At 52.6% G+C, this 20,576-nt stretch overlaps 9 protein-coding genes across 9 annotated transcripts; 2 read left to right on the top strand and 7 right to left on the bottom strand.

The window, feature by feature from the left end:
- Window positions 1-541: 541 nt before the first annotated feature.
- CLAFUR5_08047 (uncharacterized protein) lies at window positions 542-2,080 on the bottom strand (the record flags this gene model as incomplete). Its single annotated transcript, XM_047907195.1, has 1 exon — window positions 542-2,080. The coding sequence occupies one exon, from the start codon at window positions 2,078-2,080 to the stop codon at window positions 542-544; it is 1,539 nt and encodes a 512-aa protein (XP_047759053.1).
- Window positions 2,081-2,782: 702 nt separating this feature from the next.
- On the top strand, window positions 2,783-6,061 carry CLAFUR5_08046 (Alpha-mannosidase; the record flags this gene model as incomplete). The annotated part of the gene is made up of 1 exon (XM_047907194.1): window positions 2,783-6,061. One exon carries the CDS (start codon window positions 2,783-2,785, stop codon window positions 6,059-6,061), a length of 3,279 nt encoding a protein of 1,092 aa, XP_047759052.1.
- A 2,627-nt stretch (window positions 6,062-8,688) lies between these two features.
- On the bottom strand, window positions 8,689-9,367 carry CLAFUR5_08045 (Cyclin-dependent kinases regulatory subunit; the record flags this gene model as incomplete). The annotated part of the gene is made up of 4 exons (XM_047907193.1): window positions 8,689-8,722; window positions 8,775-8,833; window positions 8,886-9,030; window positions 9,264-9,367. The coding sequence occupies 4 exons, from the start codon at window positions 9,365-9,367 to the stop codon at window positions 8,689-8,691; spliced, it is 342 nt and encodes a 113-aa protein (XP_047759055.1).
- Window positions 9,368-10,733: 1,366 nt separating this feature from the next.
- CLAFUR5_08044 (uncharacterized protein) lies at window positions 10,734-11,498 on the bottom strand (the record flags this gene model as incomplete). The annotated part of the gene is made up of 1 exon (XM_047907192.1): window positions 10,734-11,498. The coding sequence occupies one exon, from the start codon at window positions 11,496-11,498 to the stop codon at window positions 10,734-10,736; it is 765 nt and encodes a 254-aa protein (XP_047759054.1).
- A 1,237-nt stretch (window positions 11,499-12,735) lies between these two features.
- Window positions 12,736-14,619, bottom strand: CLAFUR5_08043 (Endoplasmic reticulum oxidoreductin-1; the record flags this gene model as incomplete). Its single annotated transcript, XM_047907191.1, has 2 exons — window positions 12,736-14,445; window positions 14,503-14,619. 2 exons carry the CDS (start codon window positions 14,617-14,619, stop codon window positions 12,736-12,738), a joined length of 1,827 nt encoding a protein of 608 aa, XP_047759057.1.
- A 1,356-nt stretch (window positions 14,620-15,975) lies between these two features.
- CLAFUR5_08042 (uncharacterized protein) lies at window positions 15,976-16,842 on the bottom strand (the record flags this gene model as incomplete). The annotated part of the gene is made up of 3 exons (XM_047907190.1): window positions 15,976-16,102; window positions 16,159-16,476; window positions 16,535-16,842. The coding sequence occupies 3 exons, from the start codon at window positions 16,840-16,842 to the stop codon at window positions 15,976-15,978; spliced, it is 753 nt and encodes a 250-aa protein (XP_047759056.1).
- A 208-nt stretch (window positions 16,843-17,050) lies between these two features.
- On the bottom strand, window positions 17,051-18,151 carry CLAFUR5_08041 (uncharacterized protein; the record flags this gene model as incomplete). Its single annotated transcript, XM_047907189.1, has 1 exon — window positions 17,051-18,151. One exon carries the CDS (start codon window positions 18,149-18,151, stop codon window positions 17,051-17,053), a length of 1,101 nt encoding a protein of 366 aa, XP_047759059.1.
- A 215-nt stretch (window positions 18,152-18,366) lies between these two features.
- CLAFUR5_08040 (uncharacterized protein) lies at window positions 18,367-18,969 on the top strand (the record flags this gene model as incomplete). The annotated part of the gene is made up of 4 exons (XM_047907188.1): window positions 18,367-18,492; window positions 18,540-18,683; window positions 18,784-18,852; window positions 18,904-18,969. The coding sequence occupies 4 exons, from the start codon at window positions 18,367-18,369 to the stop codon at window positions 18,967-18,969; spliced, it is 405 nt and encodes a 134-aa protein (XP_047759058.1).
- A 118-nt stretch (window positions 18,970-19,087) lies between these two features.
- Window positions 19,088-20,497, bottom strand: CLAFUR5_08039 (uncharacterized protein; the record flags this gene model as incomplete). Its single annotated transcript, XM_047907187.1, has 1 exon — window positions 19,088-20,497. The coding sequence occupies one exon, from the start codon at window positions 20,495-20,497 to the stop codon at window positions 19,088-19,090; it is 1,410 nt and encodes a 469-aa protein (XP_047759687.1).
- Window positions 20,498-20,576: the final 79 nt, after the last annotated feature.

The raw sequence follows: 20,576 nt of genomic DNA, 5'->3' as shown, positions 1-20,576 counted from the left end.
TACTACTTTCGATTTTTTTAGTCTATGTGGGCGTCCACGGGTGCTTTCGAGATTTTTGAAGCGAGGAGACAATTAAAGTCTGTGAGTTTGAGAATGGATGAGATGGAGGTGGATCTCGAGGCGGTCATATGGTACGCGCCTTTGAGGTTGGTCAGGAAGGGCAAATTGACTGCGGATTGGTTGACTGCTGATGTGGTCGCTGGTTGGATGCGATTTCTCGCCGTTGGCAGAACTGACTATGTCTTTACTGATGGTGAAACATGGTGAGCGAGGAGATTTGGCATGAGAATGATGATCGATAGACCCAGTATTGGTGGTCATTATGGACTCCTCTGCTTGAAGCCGATGATGTGATGTTACATATTGTACAGCAATCGAGGGACTGGGTAGCTGCGACAGTCAATGCCCATGCTCTGCGAGGGCTGTTCATGGTCAACGCCCCTTCCGATAAATGCGCCGTACGAGCAGGTCAATCATGGTGTTCGTGCTATAAGTTGTTCCTCCTTTTCTATCACAATGTTCATGCTTAACCACACTCCTCTCAGAGCTCCGCGAGAGCTTTCTCACACAAGTCTCGATAACGTCCCGGCTGGAAACGCTCCTTCTTCCACCCTCTATCCCTACCCGCTTGAATCCGCCTCTTCTTCTCGTCCGCCTTGATGTCCTCGGGTATGAAGGACCAGAAGCTACGCGCCTGCTGGAGTCGCACTACCGAATTGTCCTTGGGGCTTAGCTGGGCGGGACTGCTGAAGTAGTCCCTAGCGGTGTTCTTGGATCTTGCGGGCTGTGTTGCACGCTGAGCTCTCCTCTCCGTTTGCACTTGACGTAATTTATCCTGTGCTTGCTGCACCATTACGATGTGGCTCTCCAGCTGCGTGCGCATTGCACGGAGATGATCGGTGAAGCGTAGAAACTTGCTTTCATCGAGCAGCGGCGGCTCGCTTGGACCTAGAGTCGTCACGGAGCTGCTCCGAGCTGGGTGAGTTGGCGTCAGTGGTGGCGACAATGCTGATACCGTCGAGGCATCCGAGAGGTTGACATCGGAGCCTGTCTGAGACATGGGTGATACCGGTTCTGGGCAGGTGACAAAAGAGGACTCGCCCATAGCAGAATCAACGCGGGCAATCTCGAGACGAGTCTCAGTCTTGGTTCGAGTCGCGAGTTGTGGCAGCCTGGACGGCATGCGCTGAGGAGCGCCAGAGTATGGGAGTGTTGGTGGTATGTGGAACTGCTTGGCCGGTGATCCAGGTCGGATGGGACGCATGAGTCCTTGTGATAGTGACTTCTTTCGTTGGGGTGTCTTCGGCGGCTCTATCAATGACATCCTCGACGTGGCTCGCGGCAAGGATGAGTTCGCGATGTCGAGAAGGGATATGCGGGAGAAGTCGCGATTGAGTAGTCTTGTAGGTGTCAGGAGCTCCGAGAAGCTGTCATGGCTCTCGAGATCGTCCGTATCTGAAGTGCTGGCTCCGGGCGAGAAGAAGGATGATCGCACAGATAGGCTTTGTTGACTGTGTCGATGAAAGATTGGTGGCGAGGAGAGGACCGAGGAGCTCGCACGAGACAGTCTGTTGAGGTCGCCGAACGAAGGCTCGTCGATGCTGGGCGAGCGGTATGGCTCAGTTGCGCTGGCTGTGTCGGGCACGGGTTCTGGATCGGAAGGGGGAGTCTGGCTGCACTGATGTCTTGCATCTTCGTAGGACGGCAGAGCATCTAGCGCTTGCATAAAGAGCTGCTCGGCCGACTCGTAGCAGGGCAGCTTCGTGATGGAGTTCTGGTGCATAGAGCGGGCGACCTCATCGTGAGCGAGTCCTGCGTAGAGGCTAATGAATGTCTTCTGCAGTGCTGGCTCGTGTTGTCGCGAGTCGGCGAGCTTGGTGACGTCGCGACATGCTTGAATGCATTTTCGGTACTGGCGTTGAACGAACAGCGCTTTGATGTAGCGCAGCTCGATGGGATAGTGGTCGCTCATCTCGAGCTCTCGAGTTGCAGCCATGGTGCGAAGCGACTGTGGTGTTGGCCTGAATGTTTTGTCCAGAGGTGTAGCAAGCTCAAGCTCAAGAACGAAGGCGAGGTTCATGTCTGGAGTGCAAGGTACCGCGCATCCTCAGGCAACCCGAGCCCGTTCACTGCGGATTCAATGTTGTTCGTCAGTACAGTATCATAAATTGCAGTCGAGCAGGGATGCACGCGATGAGCTGGCAGCCAACGAAGCAGCAGCCATCACTGCCAGTAACGATCCTCTTGCAGCATCGACTCGCGATCGCGGGCAGCGGCAGAGGTGCCTTATGTCCCGTATACATCGAGTCCGCCACTGCCAAACGACTGGAGGCCACATTAACACAAGTCTTAAGCTTATCCCGTAATTGGGTCTGCAAACACCATCGTTTCACACTGCACGCTACCGGATGCCAAACGACTCTGGGGCATAGCACGCACAGATGCCGTTCGATGGCACCTGGTGAGCACAGCGCAGATGGGGGGCAGACCAGAAGTCATCTTCATCCTGCATACCGAGCAGGTGGTGGAGAGGAGGAAAGGCAACGACCATCACTGCCAAGGGCGTGGAAAGCTGCGGCTTGCTACCGTGGCTACCTAGGCACCCTGGCACAGTGGCACTGCGGAGAGCTCCACGCGTACTGTACCTGCATGGCGGTAGTGGTGGTGTTCTTGATGTTGCACACTCTCTATCGAGCATGTTCACCTGACCTAGCGACACACATTCTTGACACTTGGCCCTGCTGACCTCTCTGCACGCACTTGCATTGTCTCTTGCTCGAAGATGGGAGGAGAACACAACAGCATCATGGCATCTGCTTCTCCCGCGTATCCGCAGCTGGCCCAGAGACCCAAGGGCAAGCTCATACACGACATATACAGAAGTCGTCTTGGACAGTTCACCGACAACGGGCAGTACAGAGAGCAAGGCTTGTTGGCGAAGCTCTACCGTGGCCGTGTGTCGGGTGACGAACATGTAAAGCTGTCTGTGTGGCATGCTCCGGATCTCACTCGACCGACGTTCAAGGAAGCGACGAGTCAAGACAATGAATACAAGAAGACGAAGAAAGGCGAGTCATTCGGTCCCAGTTGGAGCACACATTGGTTCAAGGTTCAGTTCACAGTGCCTCAGGAATGGAGCAACAACTCGTTGATCGAGCTGCACTGGGACTGCAGCAATGAGGGCATGGTGTGGACTGAAGACGGGAAGCCATTGCAAGGCTTGACGGGTAACGGCGAGAGGATAGAATGGATTGTCCCGCAGTCCTACAGAGATGGCAAGGAACAGACGATCTATATCGAAGCAGCATGCAACGGCATGTTTGGCAATGCACCTGGCGGCGACTCGATTCAGCCTCCCAACCCGGACAAGTACTTCCAGCTTCAGCAGGCCGATCTTGTGAGTGTCAACGAAGATGCACGAGCACTCTACTACGACTTCTGGATCATCGGTGATGCTGCTCGCGAGTTTCCTACAGACAGCTGGGAAGAGCATTTGGCATTGCAAGTTTGCAACGAGATCATGGATTGCTTTGTCGCAGGAGGAGGGTCCGACGACTGCCTCAAGGAGTGCAGGAAGATTGCACAAAAATACATCGGAGAAAAAGTGGACTCGGCCGATGTGTACGACCTTGAGAAGGACAAGGAAGTCCTCGTGAGTGGCATTGGTCACTGCCACATCGATACGTGCTGGCTATGGCCTTGGGCAGAGACAAAGCGGAAGATCGCACGAAGTTGGTCAAACCAATGCGATCTTCTCGATCGGTACAAGGAGCATCGTTTCTGCGCTTCACAGGCACAGCAATACAAGTGGCTAGAGACGTTCTATCCTTATGCATTCGACCGGGTGAAGGACCACATCAAGAAGGGCAACTTCCAACCCATCGGAGGCAGTTGGGTCGAGCATGACACCAATCTTCCATCGGGAGAGTCACTCGTCAGGCAGTTTGTATACGGTCAACGCTACTTTGAATCACGATTCGGAGAGAGATGTCGCACATTCTGGCTTCCCGATACCTTTGGATACTCCTCGCAGCTCCCACAGCTCTGCAGACTTGCAGGCATGAACCGCTTCTTCACCCAAAAGCTTAGCTGGAACAACATCAACAACTTCCCGCACACCACATTCAACTGGGTCAGCCTGGACGGCAGCCAAGTCATCTGCCACATGGCTCCATCCGAGACGTACACTGCAGAGGCTCATTTTGGTGATGTCAAGAGATCCGTTACACAACACAAGAGCATGGACCAGGACCCTACCTCATTACTTGTCTTTGGAAAAGGTGACGGCGGAGGTGGTCCAACGTGGGGGCACATTGAGAAGCTTCGTCGTTGTCGCGGCATGAGCGACCAGGTTGGCAAACTCCCGCGTGTGCACATGGGCTGGAGTGTCGAGGACTTCTTTGATCGATTAGAGAAGAACGCTGCCAACGGCACCACCGAATTCGTGACTTGGTATGGCGAGTTGTACTTCGAACTGCACCGTGGCACTTATACCACCCAAGCGAACAATAAGCGCAACAACCGAACGAGTGAGATTATGCTACACGATATCGAGTATCTGGCAACTTTGGCGACGATTGGTGGCGATAAGGACTACAAGTACCCAAAGAAGGAGATTGACCTCATGTGGGAGAACGTGCTGCTGTGTCAGTTCCACGACTGCTTACCTGGCTCATCCATCGAGATGTGCTACGACGACTCAGACGAATGCTATGCTAAAGTGTTCGAGACTGGTAAGAAGGTACTGAAGGAGACATTGGACGCTCTTGGCTTTAAAGACTCCAACAGTGCTAAGCCTGTGGCGCTCAACACACTGGGCTGGAAGCGCCACGAAATCGTGATGCACCAGACAGTCTCCGGCTTGACGCACAGCGCCGAAGTTATCGGTCAGCCTGAGGCTGAGAGATCCGCCCCAGCAGACTTCTTGCAGGTCGCTTCTGTCAATGAGCTCGAGGATGGGTCACTCTTGCTCGAGAACTCGAAGCTCCAGGTGAAAGTTGCTGATGGTGTCATCACCTCACTTTACGACAAAGAAGCGCGTCGCGAGACCATACCCAAGGGTGGCAAGAGCAACCAACTTGTCATCTTCGACGACAAGCCACTATACTGGCAAGCCTGGGACGTTGAAGTCTTCCACCTCAACTCCCGCAAAGAGCTCAAGCCATCGCACGCAACGCAGATCACAGAGAACTCTCCCTTCCGTGTTGCCGTCTCAACGCTGACGAAGATCTCCGACAAGTCCTGGATCAAGACCACTGTTGCACTCTCAGCCATCACAGACGACAACCAGACGTCCTACGTCGAGACGGAGGCGGAAGTCGAATGGCACGAGACCATGAAATTCTTGAAGGTCGAGTTCCCAACCACTGTCAAGAACACTGAAGCCTCCTACGAAACACAATTCGGCATTGTCAAGAGACCTACTCACTACAACACTACCTGGGACATGGCTAAATTCGAAGTTTGCTGCCACAAGTGGGCTGACCTTTCTGAGAACGGTTACGGTATCAGTGTCCTGAACGACAGCAAGTACGGCTTCGCCACAGTCGGCAACCTCATGCGCCTCTCTCTGCTCCGAGCACCAAAAGCACCAGACGCACACGCCGATATGGGACGCCACAAGATCAAGTGGGCAATCCTCCCTCACGCCGGTCCCCTAAACGAGACCACTGTCCGCGCTGGCTTTAACTTCAACAACCCCATGCGCGTGCATCGCCACCCAGACCCATCGAGCATCAGCACTCTGCTCTCTGCCTTCAAGTTCACATCCGACAGCAACCCGAGTCTGATCCTTGACACCGTCAAGCGCGGCGAGGATGATGAGGACGCCAGTAATGGAGACATGCCGCCGAAGAAGGGTAGGCATGTCATCTTGCGAGTTTATGATAGTCTCGGTGGTACGAGCAGGGGCACGATCAACCTGGGCCCCGTCAAGGTTAGTAGGGCGTGGAAGACGAATTTGCTGGAGGATGAGGTGGAGGAGGTGCATTTAGGAGAGAAGGGGTTGGAGGTGGAGTTGAGAGCGTTTGAGGTTGCGACGTATAAGTTGAAGTTGGCTTAGGGTGGGGGAATAGGTGGGTGTAGGGTATAGGTGTGTGTCTGAGTGAGAGGTGGGCGGGTACATGAAGTACAACGAAATGATTATGATGTTACGATTCTTTGAGCTGAAGTTGATGCACAAAACGGGTCTTGCGAGGATGGGCATCGTTGCAGCAAGATTCTCTCTACCACGGTCTACCATTCGATGCTCAGAAGTTCAGAAGAGTCCATGTCTATCAAGCCACAACACGGGTCTCGCAGCCTGAGCACGCCCAAAGGGTACGAGCTTCCACAGCACCTCTACTTGGGAGCAGATTACACCTCACGTCGCAGGTGTCAAGTCTCTCTCCAATCCAAGCTCCACGCCATCGCATCCCGCGGCCTTGGTCCTGGGCTTCGAGTGACAATAGATAGCGTTCGTGATCTGTTCATGGCTCTGGTCTGTGCTTTCATTCAGTCTGATCAACAAGCAAGTCATTCTCCAAGGTTTGCAATCAAGCCTTGTCACAAGCAAGCAAGTTGGAAGCCTATAGCTTAGTCAGTATTTTCAAACAATCAAGCGGTGTTTTCTCCTTCGTTTGCAAGCCTTGTGAGCATGTCTGTGTCGTTTTACAAGGTGTTGTTAATGATATTCAAGGTCATGTCGATCTAAGAAGGTGGAATTCTAGGAAGTGCGGACCTATCTCCAAGCTAATCGGATCACGTACCGACGGTCACGTGCTTTCCCGCTTCAGTTTTCCCGACTTCTCAATTCCGACGCGTCTATCTCAACCTCCAAGCATCAACTTCACGACCTCACTACACCACAACATAGACTCGTAGCAAGTTGAAACTAGTAGTATGCTTTCAACCGTACTAGATACTGAAGATCTATTCGCGCCAACTATCGAGATCGACGCCGTGAGCAACAAAGCCGACATATCCAAGGTACTAGGGAAGAGAAAGCACGACTTGCTTAACTAGCTAGATTAGACGCGACTGAAGGCCTATTGCCGTACCTCACAAGACCGTAACTACTCATCATTCATTTAGAACCACGGCTGGCCTATTGAGGACAAAGATGGGCTCGAATACTAGCTCTATAAGCTATACTATAGCGCTAGTAGAAAAGAGAAGGGCATCTATAAGACCAACGTCTCTACGACTAGTGCTTCGAACTATATAAAGACGAAGCACCACATCGATAGCAACGGTGTTATTCAACCGAAAGAGAAGAAGAGGAAGGGCTTGGATTAAAATTATAGTAGGTAGTAGATTAATAACGAGCGTACTATCGAATTCGATAAGGACGAGTTTCTCGCACTGCTTTGTAGCTAGATTATTAAAGACAATATCCCCTATCGTAAGGTCTAGACAGTGCGCCTCAGACGACTACTTGTCTACCTTTAAGAGCGCTATAAGTCCTATCTACCGTATTAAGTCACTACCGGCTTAATAATCGACAGAATCTACGTACGTAGTAGTAGTCGTATTATACCTAAGAATAAAGTAGCGTTAGCTTGAGTATAACGAAAGCGATAGCCGCTTCGGTCCTACTAATACGTAGATTATAGGCCGTAAGAAAGAGGTAACGAAGCTCTAGCTAACCTATAAGCCAGTCACGATCGAGAAGAAGCAGCCGTAACAGTCCTTACACCTTACCGTCGATAAGGGCTTCGTCGAAGATTACGAGAGCGACGAAGATTGCGCTTAACGAGGCCTCGATAAGATAGAGCAGTACATACGCCTACCGCGGTACCCTAAAGCTGAGCTTGCTATTACTGATTCACCTATCAAGTATTGGGTTGATAAGCTACCGCAATGGCCTAATCTAGTACGAATAGCGCTCGATATCTACTACTGCCCTATAATAAGTGATGAGCCGGAGTGACAGTTTAGTCAAGCAGGTGATATTCTTACGCCGAAGCGAAAGCACATAGTAGCAAGCACTATTAACAACCTAATGACCTTGAAAAGCTAGTGCAAGTAAGGGGTGATAACGATTAAGCAAGAGCTGTTCAATAGGGTGAGAACTCAGGCAACAACACCTCCGACAGTAACACCAGCAACGACGACGATATAGGTCTTGGCACGTCACAAGTTGAGCAACCAAGGCAAGTCAGATGCTGTGTACTGTATTCACTTGCAAGGCAAGTCACGAGCTAGCAGGGTACAAACAATCAAGTCATTCACCTCATTTTTGACTCGTTGGCTTGTTGATCAGTCTGCTTTCATTGCAGGTGGTGAGAACAAGCTTATCGACTAATGGCTATATCTGTAAACTTCAACGTGATGACACGTGCTCGCACCTCCACGAAACCATCATCAGCAGCCTATTCTGGGCGCACTCCAATACCAACGCTGGTTGCACCTTTGTTCCTGCCGAACCATTTGACGCATGAGAAGAGACAAATAGCATTGGCTATGCACAATTGGCTTGAACGCCTTGAATCGTCCGTAATGCATTATCCTCGTCAACCAAAGCGCCCGTGATAATGCGTACAAGTGAAAGAGCTTCGCCTTCTTATTGCTGAGAATGCCTCGATTCGGGCTTTCCCACTAGACTGCGTGTCGTGATGGCTTTTGTCCCTCCAGTCGGGCGTTGCGATCTGCGGCCCTGTAGGCTGTTTGGAAGCGATGTGAGAGTCTGGTTACTGCGGAGCGCTATTCCTATTGCGCGCCGGGCTGGAAGTTGATCGGTCGTCTGTTATGTGGTCAGTGTTGCTTCTACGCTTCAGCGGTACGGAAATGCTCACTTGAAGAGAAGTATGTGTGGCTCAGGCTCGTGGACCTCGTAATGCTCCCATCCCAAGCTCTGTAATTGAATCAGCTTCGTGAGTAACGACGCAGGCGTGTCTGTATCTCACCTGTGTAATGCCAAGTCCTCTCCATTCGTCTTCCCACAGCAGCTTTAGTGTGCCGCGTGCTCCGTCGAAGTAATCTTTGGGTATCGCCTTGAGCATCTGCTTGGGCAACTGCACGTGCCGGTACTCGAAGTGATCGTCGTTGTACCTGTGTGAGTCGGATTAGCTGCAAGTCACTCGAGATCTGCCCGCCACGCCGCTGACTACCCATGCTTCTTGGTGGCATAGCTCACTCGGGCCTCTCAGAGAAATGGCGCGCTTCGCTTTGGCACGTGTCGCACCTGTGCACGCTTGCTGTGCTACTCAACCGCCTATATGACATCCTCCGCTGCCAGTGACACCGCAAACCCCACCAACCTTGCACGAGAGAGTTCTGCTTACCTGCTCGAATAATGTATCGAATCAATGAACTCGTCCAGCTTGTCCCTCTCCGAATCAGTCAAAAGCCTAGGCTTCTTGTTGCGTCGTGTGTAGTCGATATCCATCTTGTACTCGTCCGCAGCGGCTGGTCTGGTCTGGTGTTGTTGCAGCACCGCGTCTGCACACGCTGTGCTTCTCGGCAGTGACGGAAGATCGATCGGACGGATTGGTGGTCGTGTGTGTGGGTAGAGCTGCTTTGTGATATTGAAGAATTAGTCAAGTAATCCGGTTGATGTCGTCCACCACTTGGTGATGGAGGGGTCGTTCGTGTGGAACAAACTACTGCAGGCACGCCGTTTAGGTTGGGCGGTGTGAGAAGGGAACTCCGCGGATGGTCCTGGCTGAGACACTCGACGCACTTCGCAACGGTGGTAGTCGTGGTAAGTATCGGTACGGTTGAAGTGGTGAAGTGATATGAGTGCGCACGCGACAGGCTCAACTTTGGCGGAAAACAAACATCTCATCACAACTTTGAGCGGAAGGCGCCGCGGGCGCACGTGGCCACGTGCAGCCACGCAACCTTGAAGTCGATCGCAGCAGTCGCGGAACGGTGATCGCCCACTATTCACCAGGCGCGACCAGACTTTCACATGCGCTGCTCCTGTGCAGCTGTCGTGGGTGGCGATGTGACAAGTCTGAGGGAAGACCACCGTCACTCACATGCAGGTGTATGGAGATCAGTAACACGACGGATCACAAGAGCCGATATTGTGCATGACATGAAGCTGTGTCACGGAACAACCAGAGTAGCTTCCGCGGTCGATCACGATTATCGATACAAGAGACTTCCGGCAAAGGAAAGATCAGCTAGGTAATCTGGACTTCAGCATTGTCATTGTGGAAGGCTTCAGACCAGCAAGCAGAACCAGCACAGTCTATGTATCGAGGAACAGATCGAGAGACGTTTGAGACGAAAGTGATTGCGATGAACTTTTGATTCAATATTCACAAGAACAATATCTTACGTGATATTGCAATAATCGATTCCAAAAAGATGACAAGAAACTTCTGCCCCTCCTTGAGACTTCTCAAACCAGCAGTAGCGGTATGCCATCAATCGACACAAGCAAGCAAATGAAACGCCAAATGTATCCTTCCCTTGGATCTCCCAATTCATATTTCTCATAATTGCACTGTGCAAAGGAGTGGACGGCAGGTCCTCTAGTAGATAATCGTAATCGTCGTAAGAGTCTGCCAGACATGTTGATAGTGTTTTGTGTAGTAATGTGAAATGTGTGGCCAGGCTGCAATTTATGCACATCGAACTCAATAGCCCAAGATGTCCTGCACTGAGATGCTCTCCATAATGACAGGCTTGTCTGGTGTGGTGGTTGGTTGGCGGACCGTAGGGGAGAGGCACCCGATCTGCAACCCGTGTCGATTTCCTGATCGACATGGGTTCGATTGTGCGTTGAACGTTTGGTGGATGATCTAGATCCAGGATGGCCCCTCTGCCAGGAAGGTCTCGTAGATGAGGCTGTGGATCTCCGCCAGGTAGTCTGATGCGCTGAAGTGGGCCAGGTCGTTCATGACCATGCACGTGGCATCGGCATCTGCTTCGGTGTCACGAACTGCATGGCTGAACTCCTCGGCAACCTCGTCCAGTTGGGCGAGTTCGCCGGTGAATGGGTTCTCCCTTGGCAGTTCGACAGCTTGGAACATCTCTGAAGATTCTCTTCGGAGGATAATGCTTGTTGGTGGGGACATCAAGCGTTGCACAGATCGCTTGCGGTGAAGTCGCTCGTGAGCCTTCTTCGAATGCGATGGCACACGTTGAGGGATCACCGGAGCGTCCAGAGATGTTCTTGCAGAACTATCTGACGATGATGTCTTGAAGTAGCAGCTCAGGTGGTTTGGCTCTGGCTCCGGAGTGATCGGCGAAGACTCTTCCACAGACGAGGCGTCGGTGTTGCTGTTGATGCTCAGAGTGCTTGCGTCGCTGTCCTCGGCAGAGTGCGAAGATGCGGCCGACGATTCTGAGGAGACCTTGCGGAATTCGATCGGCTTCGTACCAGCAATATCTGGTGCTTCGTACGACAGCGGGTTGGAGCTGGAGACGAGGGCGACCGGCGAAGAGATCTGCGAACGATGTACTGGCTTGCCGGCACGTTGACTTGCGGCGCGACCGACATGCTGAACGTTTCCAAACGCATCTGGCTTTGCGCGCCTGGTGGTGAGGGCACGGACGAGCGACATGTTGTAATGCTGTTGCTTCTAGGTTGGCGGCTTGAACCTGGTAGTTGCTTGGAAGGTTGTTGGGCAGGAGCAATCAAGCCACGAAATGATGCGCGGTGGTGAAGATAGTCGGCGCTTGAATGTCCTGACTCGAGGTCGTCGCAAGTTGGAGATGAACAGCAAGTGTTTCGAGGCGCCGGATCGGATACTTTGATTGCGTCGACGAGTTTCCGTACTGATGTCAACAGCTGGCAGCTGCGATGGGTAGATCGGGTGATGAAGGAAGGGAGGCGAGACGTAAGGCTAGCTGCACAACTGATGGCCGCGTGTCGCAAGGAATGTGGTGAGTTACTCCAGCGGTCTCTGACAGGTCAATGATGGACTGTGTGGGTGAGGGAACGTATCACGCCGCAGGCGCGTCTAAGTAAAGACTGAGTGGGTGTGCTGGTGTGCAACAAAAAGAACGACTAGGAGGGCAGACAGCAAACGAATTTGCACGGAGAAGAACAAAGTCGGCGCTTCTGTGAGACAAGGCAAAGAGAGGACGAAGAGCACGAGACGAGATGGAGGTCGACGAGGTAGGAAACTTCTCCAAGCGGGCGCAGATCCCACCGTTGAGCGAGTGGTTTGGCCGTTCCAACAACTGCACAGATTAAACGCTAGCAAACGTTAACCGCAGCACGCATCGCAAGGTCGGGCAGTTCCGGCCAATAGGTACTCTGTGCTTGCTGCAAGGACGGACAGCCGTGGTAACGTCTTGTCCAATAGATCGTGTCCAGACGTTCGCCAACCCGTTGCACCGTGGTCGGTAGATGAACAAGCTTTTCGATGAAACCTACAAGCGCGCGGTCACCCTGGTGCCCATGACTCGCTCTACTGTAGATGCAGCTCCCTGTGTGCACGCGAACGTCGTTGGAGGTTTCAAGCAGATTCGTCTGTCTCAATCGAGACGACGGTTGGCCTCATCCTATAGCTCGTGAGTGACGATCATACACAACGCTATAGAACCGCTATCACGCGATATGAGCAGGCGACCATGTCTGACGCAGCGGAAGATATCTGGTGTCAGATACACAGTGGTACGTCTTAGACAGCTTGTACTCTAGTCCTGTAGCTCAAGCGAACGAGCGCGAACTCCATCTACATCATGCACCTCGTGGCTGATTCCTATCATACAGAAGCCCTCCATCATGACGCCATGTACACCCACACCACGCTATGCTTCGAAACGCAAGATCAGAACATCGTAGTCGGGGTATCATAATTCATCTCGTCCGGGGAAAAGGTCCTCCTTGGTAGGAAATCGCAGCTCCCAGCTTCGTGGCCGCATCGGCTTGCCGAGCCAGAAGTCGAACAGTCTCTCGAACTCTGTGGCAACAATGACTGGGATCTTGCGAGGTAGCTCAAGCCAGCTCCGCAGCACGAACTTCCAAGCTCGGAAAACAAGACCGAGTTCCTCCCAGAAGAGCTCACGAATCGTTTGTTCTTCGCCCAGCTGTGGCGGTTTGTGGTCTTCAAAATCGTCCAGCTCGTCTAGATCGTCAAAGTTCGGCGCATCGCGAGCATCGGAGGATTGTGGAACCACAGGCTTGACCGACGACGCTGGCTTGCCTTCGATCTCAGCAGTCACCATCAGCTTGAAGTGCTCCAGTGCTTTCAACGCGGCACTGATCTTGTCCAGCGTATTTATCAGTGCCACGAGCTCAGTCCGGCGCAACAGCGGTTTATCCTCGCCGGCGTGGCCATTACCGAACTCAAACAGAACCTTCAGAGCGGTACCAAACCCGTTGGTCTGGACCTTACCCCAGAGACGGCACTTGTCACAGCCCACGCAGTCCATGATCCTACTCACGTTCCGGAATCGATTGCGAAAGTCCTCCTTGAGGCTAATACCATCAGCTGTCTGATCCGTGAACATCACACTCTCGTCAAAGATTTGAGATCCGGCTGGTATGGCGTCTGCCAGAACCGTGATCATCTTCTTCGTTCTGGCATCTTGGACCGAGTCACCAGTACAGAAAGTGTAGTCCTGGACATAATCTCGCAGCTTTCCAACGGCGCGCAGAACGAGCGCGTAGTTGAAGTAAATGTTCGAGATCCGCTCCGGATGATCATGCAGTCGCTCCTTGTAACACTCGAGATTGGGACCCCATTCACCAGTAGTCTGGTTGAGGTAGTCGTAGCATAGATGCGTCGAGATCGATGCGTGCATCCCCGAGATCACCCGGTAGAAGACACGCTTCTCGATACATTCGTCCTCGAACTCCAGGGCATCTTCAGGGAGGCCAGACTTCTTTGCTTCGTCACGATCGTGCGCCTTGACAACCGACTTGAATTCTTGCGCTGCTCGTCCTTGGAGTGGATTCATCAGTCCGGGCTGAACAGCGGAAATTCCAGGTGAGCTTGCTCCATTCTCGCCAGAGCGTGGCTTCGAAAAGCAATTCTCCCTGTATATGGTCTCCCACACCTGGTGTGCCCCTTCTCCAGAATATCCCGTGAATCGCTCAGGATTGTCATTCAGGCTGACATAGTCGCCCTTCGCGCTCGCGCTCTCATCCTCTGGTACGCAATAGTCCCGCTCGTCACACTCATCGTCGTATTCTACGACACAGCTTTCACCCACGTTCTGCCCGAGCTCCCCCATCAGTGGTCTCTGTTGTTCCTTTTGTTGCTTCTTGCCAGGATGTTGTGCCTTCGGTCCTTCCAGCTTACTCAACTCTTCTGCTCTCCACACCGGCGGTATCTCCTCTTCATTGTCTAACGTTATTACAGCACATGCTCTATTCCCACACATCGAGTTCTCATCGTTCCAGAACGGGCATTTCTTATTGTACAGATTTAATCGGTAGTACGAGAAGAAGTCGGTGTTGTTCGCGAGGTTCCGTACATACGGTTCGAGCTTGTCGTTGAGTGTATTCAGGTCGGCGTAAGAAGCACAGGCATCTGACACTGTGGCATTGGGTTCAAGCTGGAAGGCATTAAGGGTGGGTTTATGAAGGTGGTCAGGATTGGGAGAACAGCTTACTGCGCAGACATCTGGGCTTGTGAGTGACGAGGTCGCAGAGGCAGCCCGCACCGAGCAGTCTCCGCCGAGTATAGCGAAGGCCGCAAGGTGAAAGGCATGGGCCACTGATCTTAGCATCGTAAAGGGTTGCCTCCTCTTTTAAGCCTGATGTCAGCGCATGTCCTGTCTGTGGTGGTCGCAATGTAGAGCTGCACGTTGCGCACCTTGAGGACAAGTAGTCGGCTAAGCTCTAATCAGACCGGGATCCCTTATTGAGGTTCGCATACGGGGTGCGAATGGTCGCTTCAAGGATGAGGACAAAGGAGCGAGCGTGGTTGTTGTTCGGATGCGATCCGGGTAGATCCTGCCCAAGACTCTCCAAGATGTTATGTACAGCTTGCAGAATCGCGATAGGAGAAGGAAATGAAAGGTGTATAGTTCACTCAACTTAGCGGTTGCTTATGTCTCATGGATCTGCGACCCGTGGCATGCTTGATCAGCTAATAACAACAATGCAGCTGCAATGTAAAGGTGGCTTCAGGAACTGACAGGCACGCCACGCGCGCCATAGGCACGGCCTCGGCACGGCCCTGACTTGCGGCGGTGCCTGCCGCTTTGATTCTTTCGCCGCAAAAGATTCTCTTCCGTGGACATCACCAGAACAGCCATGTGATGACCGTATCAACAATGCCCTGCCTGGCCACAGTGGTAAGTCACGAGCTCCAGCTACCCTTCTTCACTACCAGCAACACACAATGATGAATTGCATCATGCAATACCCAAATAATCTTAGGAAGAGCCGGAAAAGGTACGGCCAGGTCGACATACCTGGCCGTCGATGCTTAGAAATGGGAATCTGACATACTCAATCGCTTTTTCGCACGCGGCAATCATGTATGTGGACATTCGCTGACATGCGCCGTGCAGATGTAACCATGCTTGGCATAGTCAAGCAACGAAAGGTCCTGAGCCTTGGAAGACTTGCTTGGGCCCTGGCCATGCCCTGTAGGATTATGAGGCACACGATCTCGTATCACCGTCATCACTCGACTTGCTATCTACGACTGCCACAGCAATACTGCTCTCCTTCTAAGCCAAAACAGGACCCAAGCGCACGAGGACTACGCCTGGTCGTTCCATCAGACGGTCTAACTATACCTAAGGCAACGTGAAGCGTAAGTACGACGACGATAGATGTTTATCTCCACCTGCTTCATTTTCCCAGTCATCAGTACATTCTCGTCGTGGCCGTCTTGATCCAGGATATCCAAGGGAGGAACGTGCTTGGGACGGGTAGCCATCACGAGATCGTTATTTCTGTCATTGTTCGAGAGATGAAAGCTGCGTTGGTTGACTGTGTGGGCGACCTCTTCCGCTGTCGAGATCTATGCTGCTCCGAGAGCTCCTCTCCTGCGCCACACTAACGAAATCGACAGGGCCAGCAGCGCATGCGTCGCCGACTGCATAGCACATGCCTTCGCGAGAAAGAAAGTATCAACCCTTGGTCTGCCAGACGAGCTCCCACTCATCCGGGTCCTCTGTCCAGACCTGATCCCCCTTGAACGTCATTGGGTTCTTCTGATTGGTGCTGAACGAGGCACGCTCGTAGTCGACGATGTAGCTACATTCCAAGTTCACGTCAGCAAAGTTCAATCGTGCGAAGACGCAGTTACTGACCACTTGTCGTTGACCTCGTCATATATCAAGTTGCGAGCACGATGACTGCCGTTATCAACGCCACAACGGTGGACATCCCGAATAGCAGACCTGAAAGTCATGCGGATCTTCCCAAGCTGCTCTCGATCTTTCCACGCGGTATAGCCCACGTCGAAGCCTGGCACTTTCGACATCACCACATAATGCTCGAGCGGCAATCCCTCTCGCTTGATAGTATAGTAAGCGAGCAAGTTCGGAGCCGAGTCGCAGCCTCGACTGGTAAGCTGATGAAGTGCTTTGGCTTCGTTTTCAGCTCGAGCGTTTGCGACCTTTGTCTTACTGCGGACTCGACAGTCGGTACGTGGGCCCTGAACCATACTCGAGAGGTAAAACGTACTCAACTGCGAGAAAGACTTTGACCACTGCTGGTTGTGGATCGCCTCGGATGTCGTAGAATTTACCGCAATACACTCCTATTCCAGAGTCGTCTTCTTTGGGCTGCGCTGGCTGGATGGCGAAAGTGATCTCGGTCCTGCAGGCATCATGGGCGGATCGGAGGATGCACATGCCTGGGTGCGGTGTGTCTAGATGTGCGAGAGTGGGAACCGGCTGCGTTGTTATGGAGGTAGACGAGGTCTTGGGCGGACCTGAGCTGATTTTGGTGGTCTCGCGTTCTAGCTGCAGCGGCGCAGTCTGGCGGGCCATTTTGGTGGTGTTGTCTAGCTGCGAATCTGAAGAAAGAGCGTCTAAGGTTGAAAGTAGATCTGCTTTGGAGATTAAATTTATGAGTTGGTGGTGAATGGAGCTTGAACCACGGCCAATACTTCAGCATGGTGTTCACATGCTGAAGGCGTTCGTGCGGAGTGAATGGAACAATTGTCCGAGTTCTATCATCGCCAGCTTGGTATTCTGTCTATCGATGAACACCAGGCCAAGGTCTGCCATACAGGACATTTCTATGATCTGGCAGTCCACTGCAATCAGGTCCCAAAGCCTCCATCTTTTTATTGACCTTGTAGATGTACTCAGCTTGGAGCTCATCCCAAACCACACTCGCTGCATCGACCCTTTGGTCAGATAATAGGACTTTACCCTTATCGATACCCTCAACCAGCTGCTCGACTTGGACAATTCTTGTCGAGAACTCAATCCCAGTATCTCGCGCAGTCGGATTCTCATGTGGCCCTATCGTGGTCGGCGTACTCGACCCAGCAGAATGTTTCCTCATCGCCCTCATCCCGTACTTTCGCATCCTCACGTTGACTGCTAGCAGCACTTTGATTCTGCGACCTAACATCCTCAAGTCCTCGGCGGTGGAGGCTCTCCATGCGTTTTCGAGGGTGCGTTTAATCAGGTACCTGTCTGTTTCGGAAGCACATCTACTTACCCACCAGGACTTCCAGAACAATTCGGGGCCCTCTTGTAGGAGAATTGCTAGAATTGGTTGCCAGGCCATAGCGGCAGCGTCCCTTTCAGGCGAAGGCTCGCCGATGATGTATTTCTGTAGTAAGCGTAGGAGTGTACTGAGGTGGCGGCTATTCTGATACGGCACAGTCAGGATGTGTTCACATTGCTTGCGGCAGAGGTTGAGCGCGTTGTCGAGGGCTGTGCCCGATTGCACTGATGAGTCCACTTCCATCGAAGCGAGGCTTGTAAACGTCTTCCAGGCCTGAGCCAACCTGTCTCGATCATATCCACCAGCTGGATCATTTGCTGCTATAGGGAAAGCTCGGTAGGAATATGGGGCTGTCTGCTCTACCAAGATGGATCCTAGTTGATGGTATCGAAGAGATTTGAGCCATTGTATGTGGGTTAGTCCAGTGTTTGAGACCTCTGTGAAGATCCTGGTCTGCCCAGGAAAAGTGTTACGGGCAACTGCTCCGGAAAGTTCATTGATGTGAGCGCTGATGAGGACATGATAGTTATGGCAAGTCAGGCGGAAGTCGAGGAAGGTGTCGACGTCCAGATGCGATATTATGATCAAAACCACATCGTTGGGTAACGGAGCTGCCATTGTTCACCGTGACATCGTAGGCTTCGCCTGGCATCGGTATGCTCAGCCGATGAAGCATGTACCCGAAGTCGGCATGAAGGTGGAGAGCTTCAAGTGTGAGGTGACGAGAGCTCGAAGCTGACCTGTACCTCAGAAAGGCAATATAAGTCTACAGTCGTCCACCTCTCTGATCATCAGCATTACCAGATCAGAGTCAAAATCCCAAGATCGCCACGATGCAACTGATCCGCTCCGCCCACAAACCGGACACGGCCTCCAAACAGCCAACAGAAACCTTCCCCGGAACAGTTCACATGGACCCAGTCTTTACCGCAGAAGACGGCTCATGCATGGGGAACAATGTAAGGAGTGCTTCAAAAGTGATGGCAGAAGACTTACCCTCTGCCAGGTCTGCTTCACGCCCGGCGCTCGTACTTTTTGGCATACACACGAGAAAGGCCAGATCCTAACCGTGACGATGGGATCAGGTCTGATATGCTCAAAGGGCGAGAAGCCGAGGAAGTTGCAAGTTGGTGATGTTGTGCATACCACAGTAAGTCTCTGGTGGAGATGGAGTTGAGTACTCGAGGCCATCAAGGTGTTTTGAGCTCCATCGTCACGAGGGCCTGAAGCTGATCGTGTCATGCTTTTAGGCTGGAGAGACACGTTGGCACGGTGGCACGAACAGTACTGTCATGGCGCACATGGCGATATCGTTGGGCGTAAGTGAGGTTTCTTGACGCGGCGCGATGCCAGGCTGACGTGTGCTGCAGAAGACGAGCTGGCACGATGAAGTACAGCAGTCAGAGTATGAAGACGCGCATCAGACTGCGACTTGAGATTGCCTCCAGACTGTGCGACCAGAGGTCAGACTCGGGGTCATCGCTCGTCAGCATGAACTGTAAGCAAGAGTCGGTATCGTAAATGATGTGCATTGCAATATACCTCATAGGCACATCAAAGCTCATCCCTCTTCGCACGCTTCCCGTCCTCAACATCTGCTTCGAAAGTCTTCTTCTTCGGATTCGCCGGTTCATCCCTTTCCTCGAGAATTGTGCCATCGCCTCGCCGTTGTGGCTCCTTCTCTGCTTGTTTCGCATCTTCAACATCTGCTTCAAAGTTCTTCTTCTTAGGATTCGCAGGAACGTCACCTCTTTCCTCTAGTACCGTACCGTCACCTCGCCTTGGTAGATCGTTCCTGGCGCTTTCCTGCGCCATCTTTGCAATGCTTTCAGAAATGCGCCCCTCGAGCTCTGGGTCCGGTGGAAGCTTGGCTCCTGTGCCCCCAAGACCAACGGGCTGACCTGCGCTGATGTGGGATGGTCGGGTGTGCGGTTTACCTGTCGCTGAGGGCTGGACTATCAGTGGTGCTCGAGATGAGCTTGACGCCGCTATTGAGGTGGTGGAAGCTGGTCCAGTTGTGAGGATGCCAGTTGCCGACAGCAGGAAGAACAATGGCTTCAGGAATAGCCAGTTGGTGAAGAGTGCAAAGACGTTCCACAAGAATAGAGGTAGCTTGAAGAATGGTCCGTATAGGATTCGTCGGAAGAATAGCCAAACAAGGGTGATGATCAAGATGCGGAAGGCGTTCTCGAGGTACCAGGTGTCGCTCTTTTGGCTGCGAAGGAGTGTGCCGAGTAGGTTTCTGCTGTTACTGAGGATACTGTCAAGACTTGTGTAGTCCTCGCCAAGCTGTGCAAGCGCCGCTGTCGACTCGTCAAAGGTCTCTTGGGCGAATCGTGATCGTGAAAGTTCGGTGGATAGTAAGTCGTAAGTTCGTCGCAAGCCAGAAGTCAGGTCATTTGATGCGTCGACCAATATCTCGTCCTTTGTCAGCTGCTTCTGCTGCTGTGTTCTCCGGCCTCTGCTTGCGAACAGCAGCTCACGATCGTTCCCAGTCGACCCGTTCGGTTGTTCTCCAGCGGCAGCGAGCTGTTCTGCCTCCTTCCTGTAGCCTTCGAGTACTGCCTCTCGTTCTCTCCTTTTCGCCTCGTCGCTTGCAAACTTTGCTGCGACCTGTGCGTTCCGGTACTTCTGCCGGGAGTGGTTGAGCTCGTCTTTGAGCCTCACAACTTTTGCCTGTAACCGTGCCTCCTCGCCGTCGTTGGAGCTGTGTCGTCGGTATCGGTCCCCGTCTGTCGTATATTCCTCGGCTTCCTGCTTCAGAAACTCCAGTTCCTCCTCGAGCTGCTTCAAGCTGTGGTGGATGTCTTGTGCCAACTCCACGCGCACTCCACCGTCTGCATCAAGCGGTTCTGATCCAGGCACGAATTTGAGTTTGTGAAGACGGCTGATGAGCGTGTTCGTGGTCTTCAGGGATTCCGAAAGTGCAGTGAGCTGCTGGGAAAGCTCTTGGATGGCACTCATTGCATTCAGAGGTGGAGGCTTTGTTGATATGAAAGGACAACCTCCGCGCTTGTTGGACTTTCGCACATGCAGCTCGCGA

This window comes from Fulvia fulva, chromosome 3 (genome assembly GCF_020509005.1).
Source record: "Fulvia fulva chromosome 3, complete sequence".
NCBI lineage: Eukaryota > Fungi > Ascomycota > Dothideomycetes > Mycosphaerellales > Mycosphaerellaceae > Fulvia > Fulvia fulva.
This window is presented reverse-complemented; position numbering and strand designations above follow the sequence as displayed.